Source organism: Lepisosteus platostomus, chromosome 7 (assembly GCF_059453375.1).
Source record: "Lepisosteus platostomus isolate fLepPlt1 chromosome 7, fLepPlt1.hap1, whole genome shotgun sequence".
Taxonomy (NCBI): domain Eukaryota; kingdom Metazoa; phylum Chordata; class Actinopteri; order Semionotiformes; family Lepisosteidae; genus Lepisosteus; species Lepisosteus platostomus.
Window position 1 is genome coordinate 44,043,965 of NC_142617.1, and position 19,460 is coordinate 44,063,424.

At 45.1% G+C, this 19,460-nt stretch overlaps 1 protein-coding gene across 5 annotated transcripts; it reads left to right on the top strand.

Annotated features, from left to right (window-relative positions):
• Positions 1-518: 518 nt before the first annotated feature.
• Positions 519-18,710, top strand: frs3 (fibroblast growth factor receptor substrate 3). Of its 5 annotated transcripts, none has more exons than XR_015940248.1 (8): positions 587-814; positions 4,857-4,980; positions 5,281-5,369; positions 6,351-6,537; positions 7,413-7,604; positions 8,426-8,565; positions 9,517-11,224; positions 13,418-18,710. XR_015940248.1 is itself a non-coding variant. In XM_088640682.1 (8 exons), exons 3-7 carry the CDS (start codon positions 5,304-5,306, stop codon positions 10,864-10,866), a joined length of 1,935 nt encoding a protein of 644 aa, XP_088496808.1. In that variant the 5' UTR covers positions 587-814; positions 4,857-4,980; positions 5,281-5,303; the 3' UTR covers positions 10,867-10,900; positions 13,418-18,710. The 5 variants fall into 5 exon arrangements, 4 of the variants coding, with proteins under 4 accessions (XP_088496809.1, XP_088496808.1, XP_088496807.1 ...); XM_088640682.1 differs by having other exon boundaries at positions 9,517-10,900; XM_088640683.1 differs by having other exon boundaries at positions 519-635; positions 9,517-18,710.
• Positions 18,711-19,460: the final 750 nt, after the last annotated feature.

A 19,460-nucleotide genomic window follows, 5' to 3' on the forward strand; every position in this document is an offset into this window, starting at 1 on the left:
TTCAATAAATCACATCTGAAGTTGTGTCCCTCATGCTGCAGGACGGCGCACCTGACAGCGCACACTGCATACCAGGGCTTCTGGATAAAACCACTTGGGCTGAGCTGGAGGGAATCTGTGGGAGGATGCATAGTGAACATTTACACGAACGAATTCTTCTAAAAATGTGTGTACAGCACTGCACGCAGTTAGCGGTCTTGTTTCCCCGCACACAATAGGCGATTGTGTCGGCAATACGTTTATTAGCAGATCACAAAGAGGTTGTGTAGTCTTAACATGTCTGATTTAGTCTTGGTATCTCAAAATATATTTCAAACAAGACCATTTATTTGTATATATATTTATGATAATACAAAATTATAATACATCCATGAGTAATAGTTGAACAAGTCAATATATTCATTTTAAATACTGTGGCAGCAAATCGTGAAAGAAGGGTTTTCATGGGACTTTAAAACATTGAGATCTGGCGCCACTAAGTGGTAGCTATGTGCAACAACAGTACCCCCCTCAGTCCTCCAGCTGTCTTACCTTCTTGCCGAGCGCACAGTCTCGTTGTCTGCTAATGAACTCTGACCCCTAGACGGGAGATGTCAAGCCGAGGCCTGTCGCTGCAGTGGGGGGGAGGGGGTATCGTAAGTGGAATTCATTTTTTCCCCCTTTTTTATTTTCTTTTGTTTTCCTTCTTGTTTTTTGAAAGTGCCGAAATAAATGTGAGCCAGGCCCAGCGAGTGTAGGCATTGCAGCGCGCGCAGCCGAGACGGACAGGGCTGCAGCTTCGCTCGGACTGGACTCGCACTGCAATGTTTCACATGTGAGTACTGGTGCCTCAGAGCTGGCTCTCCTGCAGTCCCGTTGCTGCTGGGGAACATGGAGAAGCCGAGCTCTCTCTCCGCGCTGTTCCGCAGCTGGGCTGCGTGTACAGGTAGACCTTATTTGAATGCATATGGCTCATAGCCCGTCATGCATTCCCACAGCCCCTGAGAGCGACAATTTCTCTTTATTTATTTCTACCTTATTCTGTGTAATGATCGTCGTTACTATTGCGCAGTTAAACCATTTCATTTTCTTTCTTTTTTTCCCTGAAAGTCACAGAATCATACCTACACGTCGTTGTCTAGCTGTATTTGTATTTTTGCACATGCCTTTTTCTTCCTCTCTCTTCATCGATCGTTAATCGGTACAAGTACACCATTTTCCAGGTGACTATACTGAGGGGTGCCGTAGCGGTGGGGGCAAATAGCTGCAGCTGGAATATTGTACCAGAGGCAGACGTGTTAAAGTAACAGCGCGCAGAAGACATCGCACTGGGTTGATGGCAAAATCTACGTCAGAAATGTAGCTGACAATTCATCTGGCTCTGGGCTGACTGTCCGACTAGTCATTGTGATTAATTGATCAATCCATAACGTGGACAGCATCTCTTGCTGATTGGGCGTCGTTTTTACGAAAAAAAAAATGAAGATGTGCGTTAAACCTGTAGTGTTTATTGTATTGTGGATCCTTTGCTGGCTATGAAACTTAAATTCATCCTTATAAAATGGGCTCGGGAAAAAGTCGCTGCCAACAAAGGTGCTTTTTCGATTAGTCGGTTCTTCCACCGGTTGATTCAGCTGGGGGATAAAGACATTGCTGTGCTGCGATGAGCTCCAGTTGTTATTGTTAGCTGCCGATGATGTCGGAACAGGTCCCTGCCGAACCAGCTCTCTGCGCTCAGTCCGGATGGCTTGTGGTTTCCTCCTGTCGGGTTGTCAGCGGTTTTATCTCCTGTGTGTGGTGGGACACAGCACAATATGGACTGGGCTGTACTGCTTGTGCTGGGTTGAAACATTAAAGTGACAGTATTGACTGAGATGTATCGGTGGAGAATTGTAAGCAGACCTGTGACAAATTTAGTTTTCACAGTTGTTGCGAGTATTCGAAAGACTGTGTTAGGGATGAACTCACCCACGTGCTGAAAGATCAACATGCAGTTGGGGACAGTGGTCTTCTAAAAGGAGCTCAAATTATACAGAAGTTCAGACCAATATTATCATTAATGTTCTGAGTTGGTGTCCTATTCCATTGGATCCCAACAGACTTTTCCCATAGGAGGGGACCCACTTCATCCACCTGGGTGACATAGTAGCCTTTCTTCACCGGGAGCCCCACTGTGCAGCAGATTGGCTGGAGAAGTGAGAGATTGGGCCTGCTTTGCCCAGTGAATTAAGGGGGACACCCTGTTCTTAATGAACAGATAGTCGGGACCTCACTTGAGGAGTAGCAACTTGTGCAGCACAGGGTCCCAAGGCACCGTACTGGGAGATTCTGGTGCAGAGGGTAGAGTGCCCCCTACTGCTCTTCTATCAGCATTGACCAACCTGGTTCTTGCAAGAGGTCTCCCATCCCAGGACTGACAAGGACTGGCTTAGCCCCACTTTGCTTGGCTTCAGAGATCTGATGAGGTTGGTTACAGGGCCGATAGGCCTCCCCTTGTTTGAAACCTTGCCTATGCTCTTATAATAATGCTGTTGTTATGGTGGAGAGATTACTGTGGGATGAACTGCTTTTGTTTGGAATGAAATCTTGTTGGAAAGCTGACAGAATTAAGGTTTGAAAAACAATCTTGTATCAAAGCAGTATCAGACATAAGACATTACCCAAATAAGACAAGTCTCACGATAAAAAGCTTGCTGACGTTTTTACATGGGTTAACATTGTATGACGGAGCTGTCCGCACATGCTGTGCCTCTGCCTTGTCTAAGGAATATTGCTCCGGTCCTGCATGTTCACCTGCCCTTGGATTCACTCTGTTCCCTAGTCATACTTCTTCAAGCATTCAGAACTGTGAGACTTGTGATGCCTTGAATTGCTAATCTAAATAGCCCAGCAGGAGGTTGTTTTTAAGTAGACTGCAAAGGAACAGGTAAAGGTTTATTCCATGCTGTAAAGAAAAGAGACACAATGTTTTGGTTTCTTTAGGTGTGGGCTGTTTCTTCAGGTTGTTTGTGCTGTGTTATTTATAAATGCATTATTTAAATCTCTGTATTTAGAACTAATTAGTGTACTGGACATCATTAATAATTGTTGTGAACTGGAAAAACACATTGTGTAATTTTCAGTTTTACTTCTTGAAGCACATCTAAAATTTGCTATTGTGTCCCCAAATAATTGAATGAATACTTCATACATTGAAGGTTCTCCTTGGTTGCTCTGGCTTTATCGGTCTGAATTATATCATGCTGAATGAAATGACCAAGTTCAAAGGCTGAAGCCTATGCTATCAAAATATGGAGGGATGACATCTCTCCAGTGTGTGAATTGAGGATTTTATTAGTGAAATAACAATGGCAACAGTTTAGGTCTAATATATAGAAGCTATAGTGGGGAGCTGTGTCAGTGTGTGGAGGATAATTTCATATTGAAAAGTAGAGAGAAGAAGAAACGCTTTTGGCTGTGGAAGTAAAGTCTGACTATAAATGCACACTAAATGCTTAGTCTCTTTTTCCACAAAGACTCTGTCAGCTTGTGAGTCAAACTAACAACAGTGGAGAAAACTCCAGTGTATTGAGAGTGTGTTATAGGTCCTATATCTTGAGCTATGGTTAGGTCTTAAATTCTCATCTTTAAAGGGCTGGATGTGATGGGGGCACCCGTCCAGATGGTGAGATCATTTGTGTCAGATGAGGTATTGTTAGAGAACCAGCAGGCCCTGTGGTTCTGAGGCCAGGTGTTTGGTCCACCCTGCTTGTGTAACCAGTTATAAAAAATACTGACTCTCTGTGCTCTCAATATTCCAGATGGTTTTACATTGAAAAGTGAGTCTGTAGCAATTCCAAATGCATAAACAAAACCGGGAGCATCTATTGCAGGTGCTCCGTCCTTTTCAGTGTTTGGAATTTCTATTGGCTCTGTTTCTTCCTTCTGTCGAGCTTGGCGGCTTGCCTTTGAGTTCCTGCCCCGAGAGCCTGAAATAGCTCAGGCTGTTACGCAGTGACTCTGACTCAGTGGGACTTTGAAATTCTTATTTTTGGTACAGTCCTGTGAAACTTGCAGCTCTAAATGGGCATTTCTGTGTGGAGCTGTGCCTGTGTCTGTAACTGAGCGGTATTCAGACTGAACTGCAGCCCAGTACCTGCTGCACTGTGCCTGAATTCCACAGTGGACACTCCAGGAGGAGCAGAGCTGTCCAGACAATACAGGCTCATTAAATTGTATTGATTGTCGATGTCCAACTAGTGTTTCTCCTGGAGCTGTGTGAGATTCGGTAAGGGTTTATTTACTGAGCATAGTGGAAAAATGTTCAGTAAATGGAAAGGTAGAAATAGTTTGAGGCTGTGCTTAAATGAAAAGAGAACTGCATGCAAATGTTAAAAAAAAGGCCCCGGTTCTGCTGTAGTAGAGGAGAGAAGTTGAAGGGCAGTGCATACTCGCTGTGGATGTTTAATATTGTTTAATGAATAAATTAGCAACAACATTTTTTTCCAGTTCCGTTTTTTACTCGGTGATTGTTGGGTATTGAAAATTGTAATTTGCATTTTTTTCCTGGCCATCTCTAAAACTGTTAGGATTAAGATAACTTGATTAAATCAACAAGGAAGAACTAACTGAATGAGCTCCATGGCAAGACTTTGAATAAAGCTACTAGACAGCCTTATTATTTAAGTTTATCATATCGTCTGTTACTTTATTCTGGATTATAAAGCTTTTCTTTTTATTTATTTTTATTTTATTTTTCTCTAAATAAAGTGGGAAAAATAAAGTAAGGCAGGTTTGGCAGGAGAATCACAGGCGAAGCAGTTAATTTACTGACACCAAATCTCTGTTTTTCCATTGAGTTGGGGAATGAAATTTGCATGCTTTTATTGTGCTCACAGGTAAGAAGAAGTCCTGTTCACCATGGAAATGCACTTTGAACCTATATGCTCCTGTTCACCATGACGCCCAGTAGAGGATTCTGGGATTGAAGCGGGATTCTCTCCCACTGATGGCCTGGACTGGGTGAGTGAAGTTTGTGTGCGTGTGTTGAGTGGGGTAGGAACTACCATTCAATAAATCTCTTTCTTCCTCTTTTGCTTTTTCTTTTAAGCAAAGGAGAGGCTTTCACACAGAATTTTCCAGAAAAACTGGACAACATTTTTTGGTGTTAAGAGGGTGTTCTATTTTCATATTAGGGGTCTGGTTAGGTCTGTGTGCAGTATTATGAAATGAAGGTGGGGGTCAGTGAAGCCCAGACTGGTGAAATGAGAGTTAATGTGTGAGCTGATGACAATCTCTCAGTATTGCTGTGGCTTTTCACAGGTGTCAGCTGGTTTGCTGAAGCAATGGGAAGCTGCTGGAGCTGTCTGTACAGAGACACAATCCCAGACACCCACCCAACCAAGTTCAAGGTACTGATTTCACCACAGTGTCTCCAGAGCTCTGTGGCACATAGTCTCTGTGGTAGAGACCCTGCTCACAAAGCCTTTTATTCTCAATAATCACAACCATTTTTGCTGAGGGGGGACTTTTGCCACTTCCATGTTTGCCACCTCCCCAAATAAAAATATAATTCTTCTTTCTATTTCTTTCCAGTATGAAAATATAAAGTATTTACTCATTTGTATAAATTTCAATGGTTCTGCTTTCTGCTGCTTTTTTACAATAAACTTGGTGCATTTTTAAACTTGGGAACCTCAGGGGCTGTTGAGTATGGGAACTCCTGACCTGCTGACAGATGCTGGATGTGCCCAGTCCCCGCCAGCAGCTGAATGCCCAGTCCTGCTGTGTGCCCAATCCTGCTGGGTACCCAGTCCCCGCCAGCAGCTGTGTGCCCAGTCCCCGCCAGCAGCTGCGTGCCCGGCCCTGCTGCATGCCTACTCCCCACCAGCAGCTGTGTGCCCAGTCTCCGCCAACAGCTGCGTGCCCGGTCCTGCTGCGTCCCCAGTCCTGCTGTGTGCCCGGTCCCCGCCAGCAGCTGCGTGCCCAGTCCCCGCCAGCAGCTTCATGCCCAGTCCCCGCCAGCAGCTTCATGCCCAGTCTCCGCCAGCAGCTGTATGCAGTCCTGCTGCGTGCCCAGTCCTGCTGCGTGCCTGGTCCCCACCAGCAGCTACGTGCCAGTCTTGCTTTGTGCCCAGTCCTGCTGCGTGCCCAGTCCCCACCAGCAGCTGTATGCCCAGTCCTGCTGGGTGCCTGGTTCCCACCAGCAGCTTCGTGCCCAGTCTCGCTGCGTGCCCAGTCTCTGCCAGGAGCTGTATGCCCAGTCCTGCTGCGTGCCCGGTCCCCACCCGCAGCTGCGTGCTTCTGCGTGCTGATTAGATTCTTGCATCTGTCTTGTGCAGTCTTGGTGGGGCCACGCTGCGTCATTGTGACAATGTGTCTTTGTTGCACAGGTGACAAATGTCGATGATGAAGGCAACGAGCTGGGCTCCGGCATCATGGAGCTCACGCAGACTGAGCTCATCCTGCACACACGCAAGCGCGACGCCGTGCGGTGGCCCTACCTCTGCCTGCGCCGCTATGGCTATGATTCCAACCTCTTCTCTTTCGAGAGCGGGCGGCGCTGCCAGACTGGGCAAGGTAAGCTCTGCTGCTACAGCCTGGACTGACCTCAAATCTGCATTTGGGTCACGGATCAGGTGTCTCAGCCCGTCCTGCTTTGACCAGAAATGAAAACTGCAGAGAGTACCTCAAGCATGTCACCAGTTTTACTGCTGATCTGTAAAGAATAAAATGATCTTTTTCTTCACCTAACTTTGCATGGTCTTTTTAACATTGCATATAAGAACAGTTTTAGCCTTTTTTAATTTCTTATGTTATGATAATCACTAAACCATTTATCATTTCATTATATCACCCAAAAATCATCATCATGAGGGGCGGAGCGGTGGCTTTGTGGCTGAGGATCTGCTCCTATGGCTGGAAGGTTGCTGGTTCAAATCCCGCGGCTGGTAGAGGAATCCTACTCCGTTGGGCCCCTGAGCAAGCCCCTTTACCCCAACTGCCCCAGGGCATAAATGGCTGACTCTGCGTTCTGACCCCAAGCTTCTCTCCCCGTCTGTGTGTCTCATGCAAGCTGGGGTATGCGGAAAAAAGACAAATTTCTTATACAAGAAATTGTATATGGTCAATAAAGTGATCTTATCGTCATCTGCCCCTTTTAATCCACGGCAGAACAAAGGCCTCACCAAGGCTGCTCCACAGATCCCCCTCTCCACCTCTTCATAGCTGTTTCACTCCAGCCTACTCTTTTATTGCACGTTCCCATCTTCCTTGATGTACAGTGCCGTGATTTTTGGGATCCAGTTCAGTGAGGTAATGAGGGTTAAGCCCAGTGTTCGTGTGGCAGGGTTATGCCACCGTCTGTCTGTCGGTGCCCCATTGCAGAGACCAGTGTGTGAGCGGTTCTGGTTGTGTGTCCGCATGGCGTTATGAGTCCCATTGTCTCCCTGCAGGGATCTTTGCCTTCAAGTGCTCCCGTGCCGAGGAGATCTTCAATCTGCTGCAGGAGCTCATGCAGTGTAACAGCATCAATGTGGTGGAGGAGCCGGTCATCATCACCCACAACAGCCACGCCCCTGAGCTGGAGCTGCCGCGCACCCCTCAGACCCCCAGCAGTGAGTGGCCACTCCCACGCAGCATTCGTGGTGGGGCTTCGGTATCGCTTCAGAATCCCTTCCCCCGTTTTCCCATTCTGGCTTTCTCGACTCTCTGATTTTAAAAAGGAACGAAGAATGTGCCTTCCTGTCCCAGCAGATTTAGTTGTCCTTGAGCAGTGCGGTTGGTTGCTGTCCGGAGATTAGTGCTTTTTGCTTCCACTAACAAGTAGAAAAGCAATAGCTTGTCACGGTACACTGTTCTGGACAGAGGCAGTGTGGTTAAAAGCTTTAAAATTAGGGCCATTTCTTAACTCTTCTGTTTATTTCTCTTCTCCCTTGTGCTTAATATAGCTTTGATGTGCATGGCATGTCTTCTCCACTGGGGGGCACAATAGCCTCTCTGTGGTCAGGGACAGTGCAAATTCTCATACCAGGCATTCAGTCTTTAATCCCAATGTGATGATGAAGGAAAGACACTGAGCTCTGTGGCATTCCTCGCCCTGAAGTTTTTGTAGCTAGTTCATAAGTGTTCAGAGAAACCAGGAAGAGAAGTGAAAAAAGACAGTGACAGAATGTGTACTAATGGAGGAACTAAGGTATATAGTAGATAGCTTTTTTCAGATGAGTCAGAGCATAATCTATGTGAATTAATATGGATGAAGTAAATGTGCTGAAGGATGTGATAAACTGAAAAATGTGACAGCTATTCTCTTTATTTTTCTTATGTGCAGGGATGCTAAGTCTGTATTTCCATGTTACAGTATAGGTGCCAGATAAAACTGGGAAACTATCCCATCCTGATTGTGCAAACCTGTCCTTAGTGAGTTTGGAAGCCTGTCAGTAACCTCTTGCTGTCTTTTGGATGGCAGCTCCAGCATACACAGTTCAGGGATTCCCCAACGGATACCCAGGGTACCCTGTCAGCGCAGATGGCTCGTCTCACCCGTCCACCCGGCACCCCTCGCTTGCTGAGGACCACGCCCACGGCTTCATGGGGCTGGAGGACCAGGTGAGCAGCACTGTCACTCAGCTGGGACCTTGGCTCTCCTTCACATGAACATCTCTCCTTATGGAAATGAGACTGTGACAAACGCAGGCAGTACTGACAAATCCTGGCTGGGGCCCTGGTACCGGACTCTTGAGCAATTTAATGTGCTGGTATTTATTGACCTGTCTCCAGGCTGGCATTGTAAATAAGAATTTGTTCTCTTAAATAACTAGTGAAGACCACAGACAGTGTGTATTTTAATCTGCCTAGTCGAACCTGTCCAGTGGAATATTGTTGGTTGTGCTTAAGGCTGAACAGACAATAGAACCAAAAAATGATTTCGTTATTTATGGCTGGGTAAGAAATCACTGCACAGCCTCAACTGTAGTTGTAATTAATTCTTTTAATTATTATAGCACCTTTTATCCATGAAGATCCCAAAGTGTTGGACATATAATGCTTATGTTATATGAACTAGTGAATGTGCTGTGATATACTTAAGGATGGAAATGTGGCCATGACAAGATCAAACCCAGTGTTAAAAAGGTGTTTTTCAAAATTGAATTTATTAAAGGAAAAGGTTTCTAAATTCAAAGCATTGAGCAGAGTTTTAAAGAACTGTCCATCTTAGGAGTGCTTAGTGCAAAAGTGATTCCCTGCTTTGTACAGGTAATAAAGACCGCCCATTTCTAATGAACTGTAACTGTGTATTAGTGCTTGCCTGTATAAGTACAACTTTTTACTTAAGTCCAACAGCATTTATTGAACTGCAGAAACAAAGTAATACAGTAAGAAACAAGAAAAATGTATTAAAATAATTTTAAAAAATCACAAACCAAATGAATTAGTATAATTAGTCTGCATTCGTTGAATGTGTAGTGTGAAGGTGGCTGTACTCGTTAACGTGAAGAGTGTAACGAGGTGGCTGTGCAGTCAGTGTACCTGATTCAGCTTCTCCCCTGTCTCCCTCAGGCCCACACCTATGTGAACACTGCCAGCGTAGAAGGAGATGTCAGGGGCCGGCACTGTGTCCACTCTTTACCTGAGGTCCGGCCAAACCCCTACCCCGAGAGTGCTCGGGGGGGAGGTGGGGGGCCAGGGGGTCACCCTGTGATCCACTGCTGCCCCCTGGAAGAGCGAAACCCCCAGGTGTTCCTGCAGCCACCTTCAGGGGAGGTGAAGTTTGTGCTGGGACCCACACCGGCCCAGCGCAGGCTCATGGACATGGAGAGGGAGGCGCTGGGAAAGCAGGTCCACATGCGCCACCCGCACGGCCACCTGACGCTGGAGGGGGTAGGCGGGGGTGGCTCGGAGCATGAGGGAGGAGGGGGCCCCCCGCCCCTGCCTCCCCCACACTCCCACGCCGCCCACTCCTATCACCACCACCACCTGCTGCATCGCCATGGTAGTGCTGCGGGCGAGCACGAGGAGGGCTGTCAGGCTGTGCGGCTGGCCTACGAGAACATCAACGGGCTGGGCGGCGGGCGCGGCGGTGAGCTGCGCAGGGGGGGCGGGAGCGGGCGGCTGAAGCTGTGCCCGGGCAGCGTCTCCCTCTCGGGAGGGTCGAGCAGTAGCAGCAGTGGGGGGGAGGGCCACTGTCACTCTCGCGCTCTGCCACACTCCCACTCCCTGCCTCATGCCCTCCCACACGCCCTGCCTGCCCAGGGCTATAGCTGCGAAAGAGCAGGAGGGGGAGTGGGCAGCGGGCACCGTAAGACGGCGCTGCTGAACTATGAGAACCTGCCCTCACTGCCGCCAGTGTGGGAGTACCGCGCCCTGCAGCGAGAGGAGGAGCAGGATGAGGAGGACGACGAGCAGGATGAGGAGGACTATGAGGAGGAGGAGTATGACGAGTACTCGGAGGACCCCGGAACGCCCAACGGATACCACCAGGATGGAGGAGGGGATGGACGCGATGTCATGCGCAACTACGTTAACACCGAGCGTGTGCAGCCGGGCGTCCGCAGGCCGGCGTGCCCCCCAAGGGGGCAGCACAGAGCCGACTGCCATGTAGGGGGTGGCGGCGGAGTCTTCAGCTTTGACTTCCGCAGAGGAGGCGGGGTCGGGCGGGACCTCTCCCAGCAGCGGCAGCTCAACTACATCCAAGTGGATCTGGATGGGGATTCGGAGTGTGGGAACCCCCAGCAGCAGCATCAAAAGCCTGTGCCCATTGGCACTTCCCAGCCACCCCGGCACAGTGAGTTCTATGCCGTGATCGATCTGAAGAAGACGGCAGCTATGTCCAGCCTGCAGAGGGCACTGCCCCGCGATGACGGCACCTCCCGAAAGACCAGGCACAACAGCACCGATCTGCCGCTGTGAGGAGAGAGAGAAAGGGAGGAGGAGAGGTTGAGAGGTCAGATGGGCTACACTTGTTTCCTGTCTCCGAGCCTCTCCAGATTTCCCCTCAGTAGATCACCTCCTTTTCCCCCTCATCCAGAGCCTGTTTTTCCCATCTGTTTCCTGCTCATCCTCTTCCTTGATTCATCCCCCTGTGTGTCCCTCTGTGAGTGTGGGAACGAGGGGCTCTGTGTATCTGTGGCCCTGTTGAGGCAGTTGTACTGAGCTGCCTGTGACTGAGACACTTGGATGGCAGGAAATCAGATGAAACTAATAAGTAAATTTGGAACTTCTTAAGGGTTTGGCTGAAACTAGCTGGCCCACGGAAGATTTGCATCTGGTAAGACACATTTTTTTGCATGGCAGCAGCTCCTGGAAAAAAGTCTTGCCAGCTGCCAGGGCTTTGGCAGGGCAGGTTCCTCAGCTGGCAGGGTTGCAGGCGCTGTGAATTGTGAATGATGCACCTTCCATCAAGACTTGCACATTTCGCAAGATGCAGTTTCCTCTTTTCATTCTTCCTTTTTGAGCAGGGGGTTTCCTGCAATCAGTGTCCCTTTCTTTCAGCCATAGGGTGGTTCCGTCTCAGTGAGCTGAGGAGGCCCCATTTGGTGCCTTTTAAGGTTCCATAAATTTGTGATAATATTATTCCAGTGTCTGAAACTAGATTTTAGAAGTCTTTTATTTCCACCTTATCTTTTATGTAAACTAAAACTTCACACCATGAAACAGACGGTGCAAAGACAGTATTTCTGTCTTGAGTGATTGCACATTCAGGATGTATTTATTGGCCTCATACTTTTGAAAATATAAAACTATGACACAGACTTTATGCAGGGAACTTGGTTCTTCCGGTGTAAAGGAAAAAGTGTTGTGTGTGCCAAAAGAAGGGGCATAGGCTTCTTTAACAAAACCAAATTGATCATAGAGGCACCATGAAGAGTGAAGAGCCTTTTTAATTAACCTCACAGAAATGACCCTCATATAGTGCCACTGCCTGAGGTGGAGCAAATGGAGTTTAGAGCTGGGTTGCACATGTTTACACTGAGTTGGAGCTGCTGTCCTGTGGCTGATGGTGCCGCAAAAAGGGTAAACAAACATACAGTTAACAAATACGCATTGAATTGTAAATGCGGGTCCTGTAGTCTGGAACTTGACCTGGGTCCAGCCCCAAGCTCTGCAGAGGAATATGGTCCTGCATCAGAGCCAGGTTGTTGGACACAGTCTTTCAAATTTCCGAACCCCGATGTAAACTCTGGGCAGTTCTCTCAGGCACATGGAGATGTAACAAAAGAAAAGAGGATTCTGCATCTTATGCCATTAGTTACCACACAACTCAAGCTGATAGCACCATTTCATTATTAGAAGCTACTAAAAGGAAAGGATTTATGCATGTCTTTTCTCTGAAGGTGCCAAATCTATTTACTGTACACAGTATGTAAGTATGTTGAATCCATGTGCCATTATATAGTATTGGGATGTGAGGGCTAAGCATCGAATCCAAAAAGAGAGAATAAGTCTCAACTGTGAATGAGGGTTTTCCTTCTTTCAAATCAATAGCGTTTCAATTTGTTTCAAATCCCTGTTGAGCCTTGGGGCATCAGGAATGTTGCAGGACCTGATGCCTCTCTCAGGGCAGGAGGGTTGTGTAGGAATCCAAGTCTGGAACAGGCAGGGGTGATTTCTGAAGGGCAATATCCATAATGCACAACACTCGTGTTATCAAGTGAAATGTTACTTTCTCTGCGTTTTTTCTTGGCCTTTAGGTTTAGAGCAAATTGAACTGTTTTAGGAAAATAATGAAATAGGAATTAATTGTAAATGTATAGATTGTATATTTTTTCAGAGGAACTTTCAAAGATCAATTATTTAGAAAACAGGAATTCAGCTTTAGTTTAGAGCTTTATTGTAACAGCTTAGTGCCAGGTTCTTATCAGGGTGGCTCTGATGACCCCAGTGATCTTAATCTGGGTTCCTGTTGGATTTCTATAAGCCCATCTTGCCAATGGTATGTGTGACCTTTGGCTTGTATGTTCCCCTGAGTGACAGAGCATGAGATTGCTCTGTTTGTCCCCCCCCCACCTCATCAGGAGAGCCACTATCCACATCAGCACTGAAACCCATGCGCTGAAACCCCCCCCTGTCACACTGCACAGTGACTGGCTGTCCACACCCATCGTTGTGCCATTGAGATGCAGCAGCTATGCAGAGTGCTTAATTTCTGGAGTTTGCCATTTTTTTCTGCATTTTATCAGATTCATACAGTTTTGGGGAAAGTTACTTTTATAAGAGATTACTTTTAAAGTGATCAAGAAGTTAGGTGAAAAAAGTATCTGTGTACTGTGTGTCCAGTTATTTGTAAAGTAAGTTATTAATTCTTAAAAGCAGTTTCCCTCAGTTTTTTAGCATATGAAAAAAGAAATCCTATACATAGTAACTTGTAAGTGTAAAGGTAGTGCTTTTTAAACTAACTTTTGCCAAAACTGGATTCACAATGGTGACTAGAAACCTGTAACTTTTTCATTTGTCATCCTAGATCTCCAGAGTACAGCATGGGAGGTCCAGAAAGAAGCACTTCAGTAAACTAAGTCTCAGTGCCTGGGCTCTGGAGTGGAAGGTTCTTGAGGATAGCAATCTTTTTGAAAGAAAGATCTGCAGCAGTGTTTAGGAATGGCTGGGATCCTGGTGAAAGGACAGGAGTGCTTTCTATGAAACTAGCACAAAGCAGCCTTATAACCCCAAAGATTGTGACTGAATGGCAAGCTTTATGGAGGGCAGGGTGGCTGTGCTTCTGCAGGAACCCAGCCTTCCCTGAGTCACCCTGTGTGTTCTTTCTTAGCCTGGGAGCTGAGCTTGGGACGACTGTACAGACATGTACATATACATATGTATATCTTTGTGTATACATACTAACACACAGTGGCATGTCTGCTGCTATGAATGTCTGAATACATTTGCAAATTAGGCCAAAAGTAAGAAAAACGAGTTATTGCAATTTAAAAGTTTTAGTTTAAAACTGAGTCAGTAGCTCCAGCTTTGCTCTCCAGCTGAGAAAACTCAGGGCCCATTCTTTGCCTTCACATATCACTGTTCTGTGCCATAGCAAATAGGTGCCAAGGCATTGCCCTGTCCCCAGGGTGCTGGATTGGTATGGGAGGAGGGGGATGACTTGTCTTGACACAGAGGGGACATGTGTGTGCTGATGAAAGAGACCTTTGATCTCAGAGGGTGAATCACAAAATGCTTTTCACTCATCCTCTGCCATGATGCCCGTGTGAGCATCAGTGCTTTCTTTCCAGTGCAGTTGACCCTGGGGATTAAAGTTCACTTCATCACCTCTCAAAGTGCCAAGGTGTTACTGGGTACTGTAAGCAACACCTTATGTGTTAAAATTTTATTTTCATTTGCTCTTAAACTTTTCCTTTGCCAAGCAGTGACTGTTTCTCAGTCGCAGGCTCTCGAATGATCCGTGTCTCATGTGGGATGAAGGGGCAGGGTGCCTTGGTGCACCCTGGTGTGTGATGCTGGGAAATGTGTTGTGGCTGGGGGGCTGACAACGGTGTAGCCAGCACCCTCTTTATCAGTGAGCAGGGTGAGCTCACACAGCACTGATCGTGCTTAGGCCTGCCTCCTGTAAAAGTCACATACACTTTTTTCATTTCTGGATGACTTCATTTGCACAAAGCTGATGCCTGCCTGCCTTCATGCTATAATATTTCTCCCTCTCCCTCCCATCCCACCACCTCCCAGGAGACATTTAAAAAACAGGAAACACGAAAACACGCAGAACTCCATTAGATGAGTCTATTTTTTTGTGATCTGTGAAGTTAACAGAAAATGTATCAAGCTTCATATGTTTAATCTCTGTGATGTGTTTTCATGAGCCTGCTCGTGGGATGTGATGTTTTGTTTGGGGTGGGACAGAAAGAGGCTGTGCCAAATTTACTTCCTCATTCCATTTTGCCTAACATTGTAAGGTGTTTACAGGAAGTGACTTGCTTTCTGAAAAATGGGAATCTGTTCCCTGTGCTGAGAATGGTTCGGGTGTTGCTGTGCATTCAACCTAGGATCACAACCAGACACACCTCCTTTCTGAAGGAGTTCTCTGTTCTCCCATCTCTGTCTGTCAATGGCTGCTTCGCCTGGTAGCAGATATTCCCAGTTTTTCAATTTGTTTTAGGAACATTCCATTAGGAGGTTTTAGTGGCCTTTATTGCCTTTGGGATAAGTGTTGCCTGCTGTTACTTTGATGATTATGCAAACCTTTGAGAAACAAGGCTTGTACAGTATACATTTTATGTTATGCAATACTTTTGCAGTTTTTAAAGGTTTTATTTAATGATGATTTAATAACTATTGTAATCCAAAATGGATTTAATTTGTAACTTTTTTCCCAGAGTGGAAAATGTATAAATGCCGTGTGTGTCAGTCTGTCTCCTTCCCTGTCGCTTGTACGGGGATCTTTCAGAAATGTGTTTTAATTTTAGGAGCATGGGTGTTTCTTCTTCATATTCCAGATTGGGGATATTTGGTACCAGTGTTACCTCCATGTTTTTGTAATTATTTAAGTTCTTGCTACCACCCCATCAACCCCCACCCCCCAGTGTGCAGGTAGGTTAACACTACGCAATTTTGGAAGACTGCTCTGTCGGATGGTTAATGTTTACAGTCCCATTTCCCCTTGCTCTGTCTTGTGCATGCACTTGACTTTCCGTTGCTTATACAGTATATATATATATTTTTAAACATTTTTTGTTTGTACAGTTGCATGTTCTTGTTGGTACTGAATTGTTTGTTAGCTGTACATATTTGCTTGTGTACTTGTCTGTTTTGTCGGTCTGTCCTTCAGTCACTACTATTGTGGGAACATTCTTTAACCTAAGGCAAGTCTTAAATCGTCAGAATCCTTTGGGTGTCCGCGGGGGGACTGAGAGCTCTCAGGGTGTCATGCACCACAATGTCAAAAACCTCTTTGAATGTATCTGAGGGGCAGCTGGGAGAAAGAGCTCGAGTCTGGCCCACTGAGAGTCCTGGCTCTGTTCTCTCCAAGTGAACTAAGCTCCTGAGCAGTGCAGTGTGCACTCCGGTGGTCATATTGCCTAGAAAGAAAAAGCAAAATTTAGTTATACGTTGATTTTAAATCCATTTAGAATAGTAATGGAGTTTGGCCCAAAAAGCAAGAACACTAGCAGGACCAGTGGATTTTGGAAAGGCTAAAAGCTTATGCATGTGGGTTCTGTGTAAAACACTGTTAAGTGTACAAGTGCATTTGAGGTTAATCAAAAGCTTAAATGTTAGAGGAAAAAATACTGAGTCAGTTTCTTGTTTTTCTTGATTCGACAATTAGTGGAAAATTTTGTAGTTCATTTACTTTTCTCTGTGAATGTCTTTCATTTTGACCACCTAACAAAAACGTCAAGAAACATCGTTATCAGCATTCTCCTAAGGGTGTTGCGATGGCTTCTTTGGAGAGAGTTGTTTCCAGAGGATTGTGGTTCTCAGTTGGTACTGGAAAACAGCATTTACCAAGCCTGTGCCCTGTTCTCCTCCCACTGACTCTGAGTCGTGCCACTTGCCCAGCGTGAGTGCACCTTGATAATCTGTACTTGCCAACTATTCTGTGGGCATAGCTTCAGTAGACAAAAATGCTTTTTTAAAACGATGTGCCATCTTGCTGCTTCAGTCTTAAAATTTTTTGTTTGAGTGTGAAGTGTTGGCAAGTACGAGTTGACTTTGTATTACCTTTATTTCGGAGATGTCTTCTGTTTTTGTATTTCTTTGGGTACTTCAGTAGAATTTTGTGGTGTAGATTTGTGTTAGACCCTTTGTATGAGGTGTAAACCCTTGCAGATTCCTGGAGCAAAAGCTTGCCAACCCACCTGTGGGGAACCATGTGATATAGCAACAGCAGCAGTCCAGCTGGATGTGGTAAAGAAACAGCTGCACCAAGCAGACTGCATGTTTTTATCTATGATGTTTTATATTTGAAAATGCACTGAGTTCATGTTGTCAGACATACAACACTAAGGAATACAAAACAGTGGCTTATGCTGTTGATAATTGGATAGGAAAATGCGTAGTGTTTGCTATATTCTGTAGGGAGCAGCATGGTGGCAGAGTGGTTAGTCTTGCTGTCTTGCAGCACTGGGTCCCTGGGTTCAGTTCTGGAGTTGGAGTGCTATCTGCGTGGAGTTGGTAAGTTCTTCCCTGTGTTCACGTGGGTTTCCTCTGCGTGCTCCAGTTTCCTCCCACAGTCCAGAGACATAGTATTAGAGGTTAATTGGCTTCTGGAAAAATTGGCCATTGTGTGAGTGTGTGCACGTTTGTGTCAGCCCTGCGATGGACTCATGTCCTGTCCGGGATGTACCCTGCCTTGTGCCCGTTGCTTGCTGGGATGGGCTGTAGCTCCTCCGTGCCCCTGTATTGGGGAAAAAGCAGTTAGAAAATGGGTGGATAGTCATACAGGGGTCGGAATTGGTTTGGTCTTAGCTGCTCTTGCTCAGCAGAGTTGTTTTTGTATGGTTTGTGCTTGATGATGTACGTGTAAGAGGCCAGGTACTATTCAGAGAAAATCTTGCGCATTGTTCTGTGGGCAGGTGTGCCGAGTTTCTAAAAAAGACAAAAGTGTTGTGTTTTGAATTAATTCAACATGGATTACATAGTTGTTTTGGATAACTACATTTGTATTTAATTCAAAGGTATTTAAAGATATTTTTTTAAAAAGAGACTGTTGTATTCCCACTATTCATAACTTCAGTATCTGTTCATAACTTCAAAGTCACATTGAATGTAAATGATAACCTAGCGTGTTTGTGATGTGATAAAAGAGAACTTGATTAGATGTTTACATTCAAAAAATGTTCTTGGAAAATGCAGATTATATAACATTCTAGATAAAAGGAAAGCAATCTTGTGCAATATTATATTTTTTTAAAAAGGGTAATTTGTTGCAGGTCTTCGATGCATTTTCCTCAAACAGTGCATAATTAGTGACTGAGGTCGCCAGGAAGAACTTTAAATTCATTGTTCGCGGGATTTGAGGTTGTTGACAAAAGCAAGTTTCTTTATTTTCTCTTGACACTTAAAAAGTAGTTTTAATGAGGTTTTCTAAAACATTCGCTTTGATGTTTTTTTTTAACCCCGTGCCTCAGCCAGCATAGTTTCGTACGAATGCGTTTGGGGGAATGTCGTCGGTCCGGGGTGCGAGTCAGTGGAACTTGACTGCAGTCCTGCCCTGCTGAAGGGGTTTCAAAAGGCAGCAGGCATCTGAGGTCAGAAAAGTTGAGCAAAAGCAGTTCAAAGAAAGATGTGCAATTTTGAGGGTCTATGCCGCATTAGAAGTTGAGAGAAATAGGCAGCTGTTTGTTTAAAGGGGCTGCGTTCTGGATGCTGGAAGGGGTTACACCTCCGTACTCCTTTTTGTTCACCCTCAGCAAACACTAGAAATTACTTGTTCTTTACTGTATTGTAACTTTAGCACCGGTACTTGTTTGATATTATATATATGAAATATTGAATATTTATAGAAATGTTCCAAGTTGTTAAGCTGGAAATTCCCATTGAGGGATTGCGAGATTTTTTTATTTTGTATTTTTTTCTTGATGTTTCTGTTTTATGGAAATCAGATAATTGTATTATAATATACATATATAAATATATACACAGTAATTGTTTTAGTTTGGAGCTAGCCTCATTTCATAGCTGTTTCTACTTTCCATATGGAACCGTATTCAAGCAAAGCCAGACCAGTGAAATATGGACAGGAATGCTGTATCATAATTATTGTGCACTGAAAAATATATTGAATAAAGACAAAAAATACAGTACAATGTTTTGTCTCTTATTTTGTCCACTGTAAACAGTAATATTTTAATACATTTTTTGTTCTGGAGTAAAACCGGCGTTTGATTTCACAAAAGCACCTGAAGTTTTAAAACCTAGAAAGAGTTCTGTCTAAAAGAAAATACTTCTTGGATCTTTGAACATTTTCATTTTAATTCTTTCTAGATTTGATGCTAGATTCATGAACACAGGGCTGACTGCTGCCACCCATATTTTAATCAAACCCACTTGAGCACAGTTCTGTCACATGGAGCTCTCATTCCTTTTCTGAAGGATAAATGTTTCTCATTTTTTTTATTGCAAAATTTAGTAATCTTAATTACTAATTTTAATTTTTTAAATTAAAATGTAATTGTGTTTTTGTAACTGACAGTGCACCAAATACTCTCATATATACCAACTTACCAAAAAATTAGAAAATAGCTGTAATAGCTGGTCTGTCCACCTCCAGCTGTGCTTATAGCTGCAACACATCAGTTCCATGAGAACTGACAGAGCTGGACAGAGATGCGAGTCATCAGCCAACAGAAACTGAAGACAGTTCTGCAGAAGCTTTAGGCAGAGGTTCAGGAGCCTCCTGTTGCCTGAACTGCATTTTCGTCTGGTGATTATTTCTCAAAGCTCCCTGCCAACTTTTGAGGCTGTCTACAATGGAATATTATGCAGGTCTGCTTTTGCCATCAGTGATGCACCAGACACACTGATCCTTTTCCGCAGATCTGGTCTTCTACGTTGGA

Coding starts and splice junctions, on each gene's coding strand:
- frs3 (XM_088640683.1), top strand. CDS start 5,304: ATGGGAAGCTGCTGGAGCTGTCTGTACAGAGACACAATCCCAGACACC. Junction 5,370..6,350: donor CCCACCCAACCAAGTTCAAG/GTACTGATTTCA, acceptor TTTGTTGCACAG/GTGACAAATGTCGATGATGA. Junction 6,538..7,412: donor GCGCTGCCAGACTGGGCAAG/GTAAGCTCTGCT, acceptor GTCTCCCTGCAG/GGATCTTTGCCTTCAAGTGC.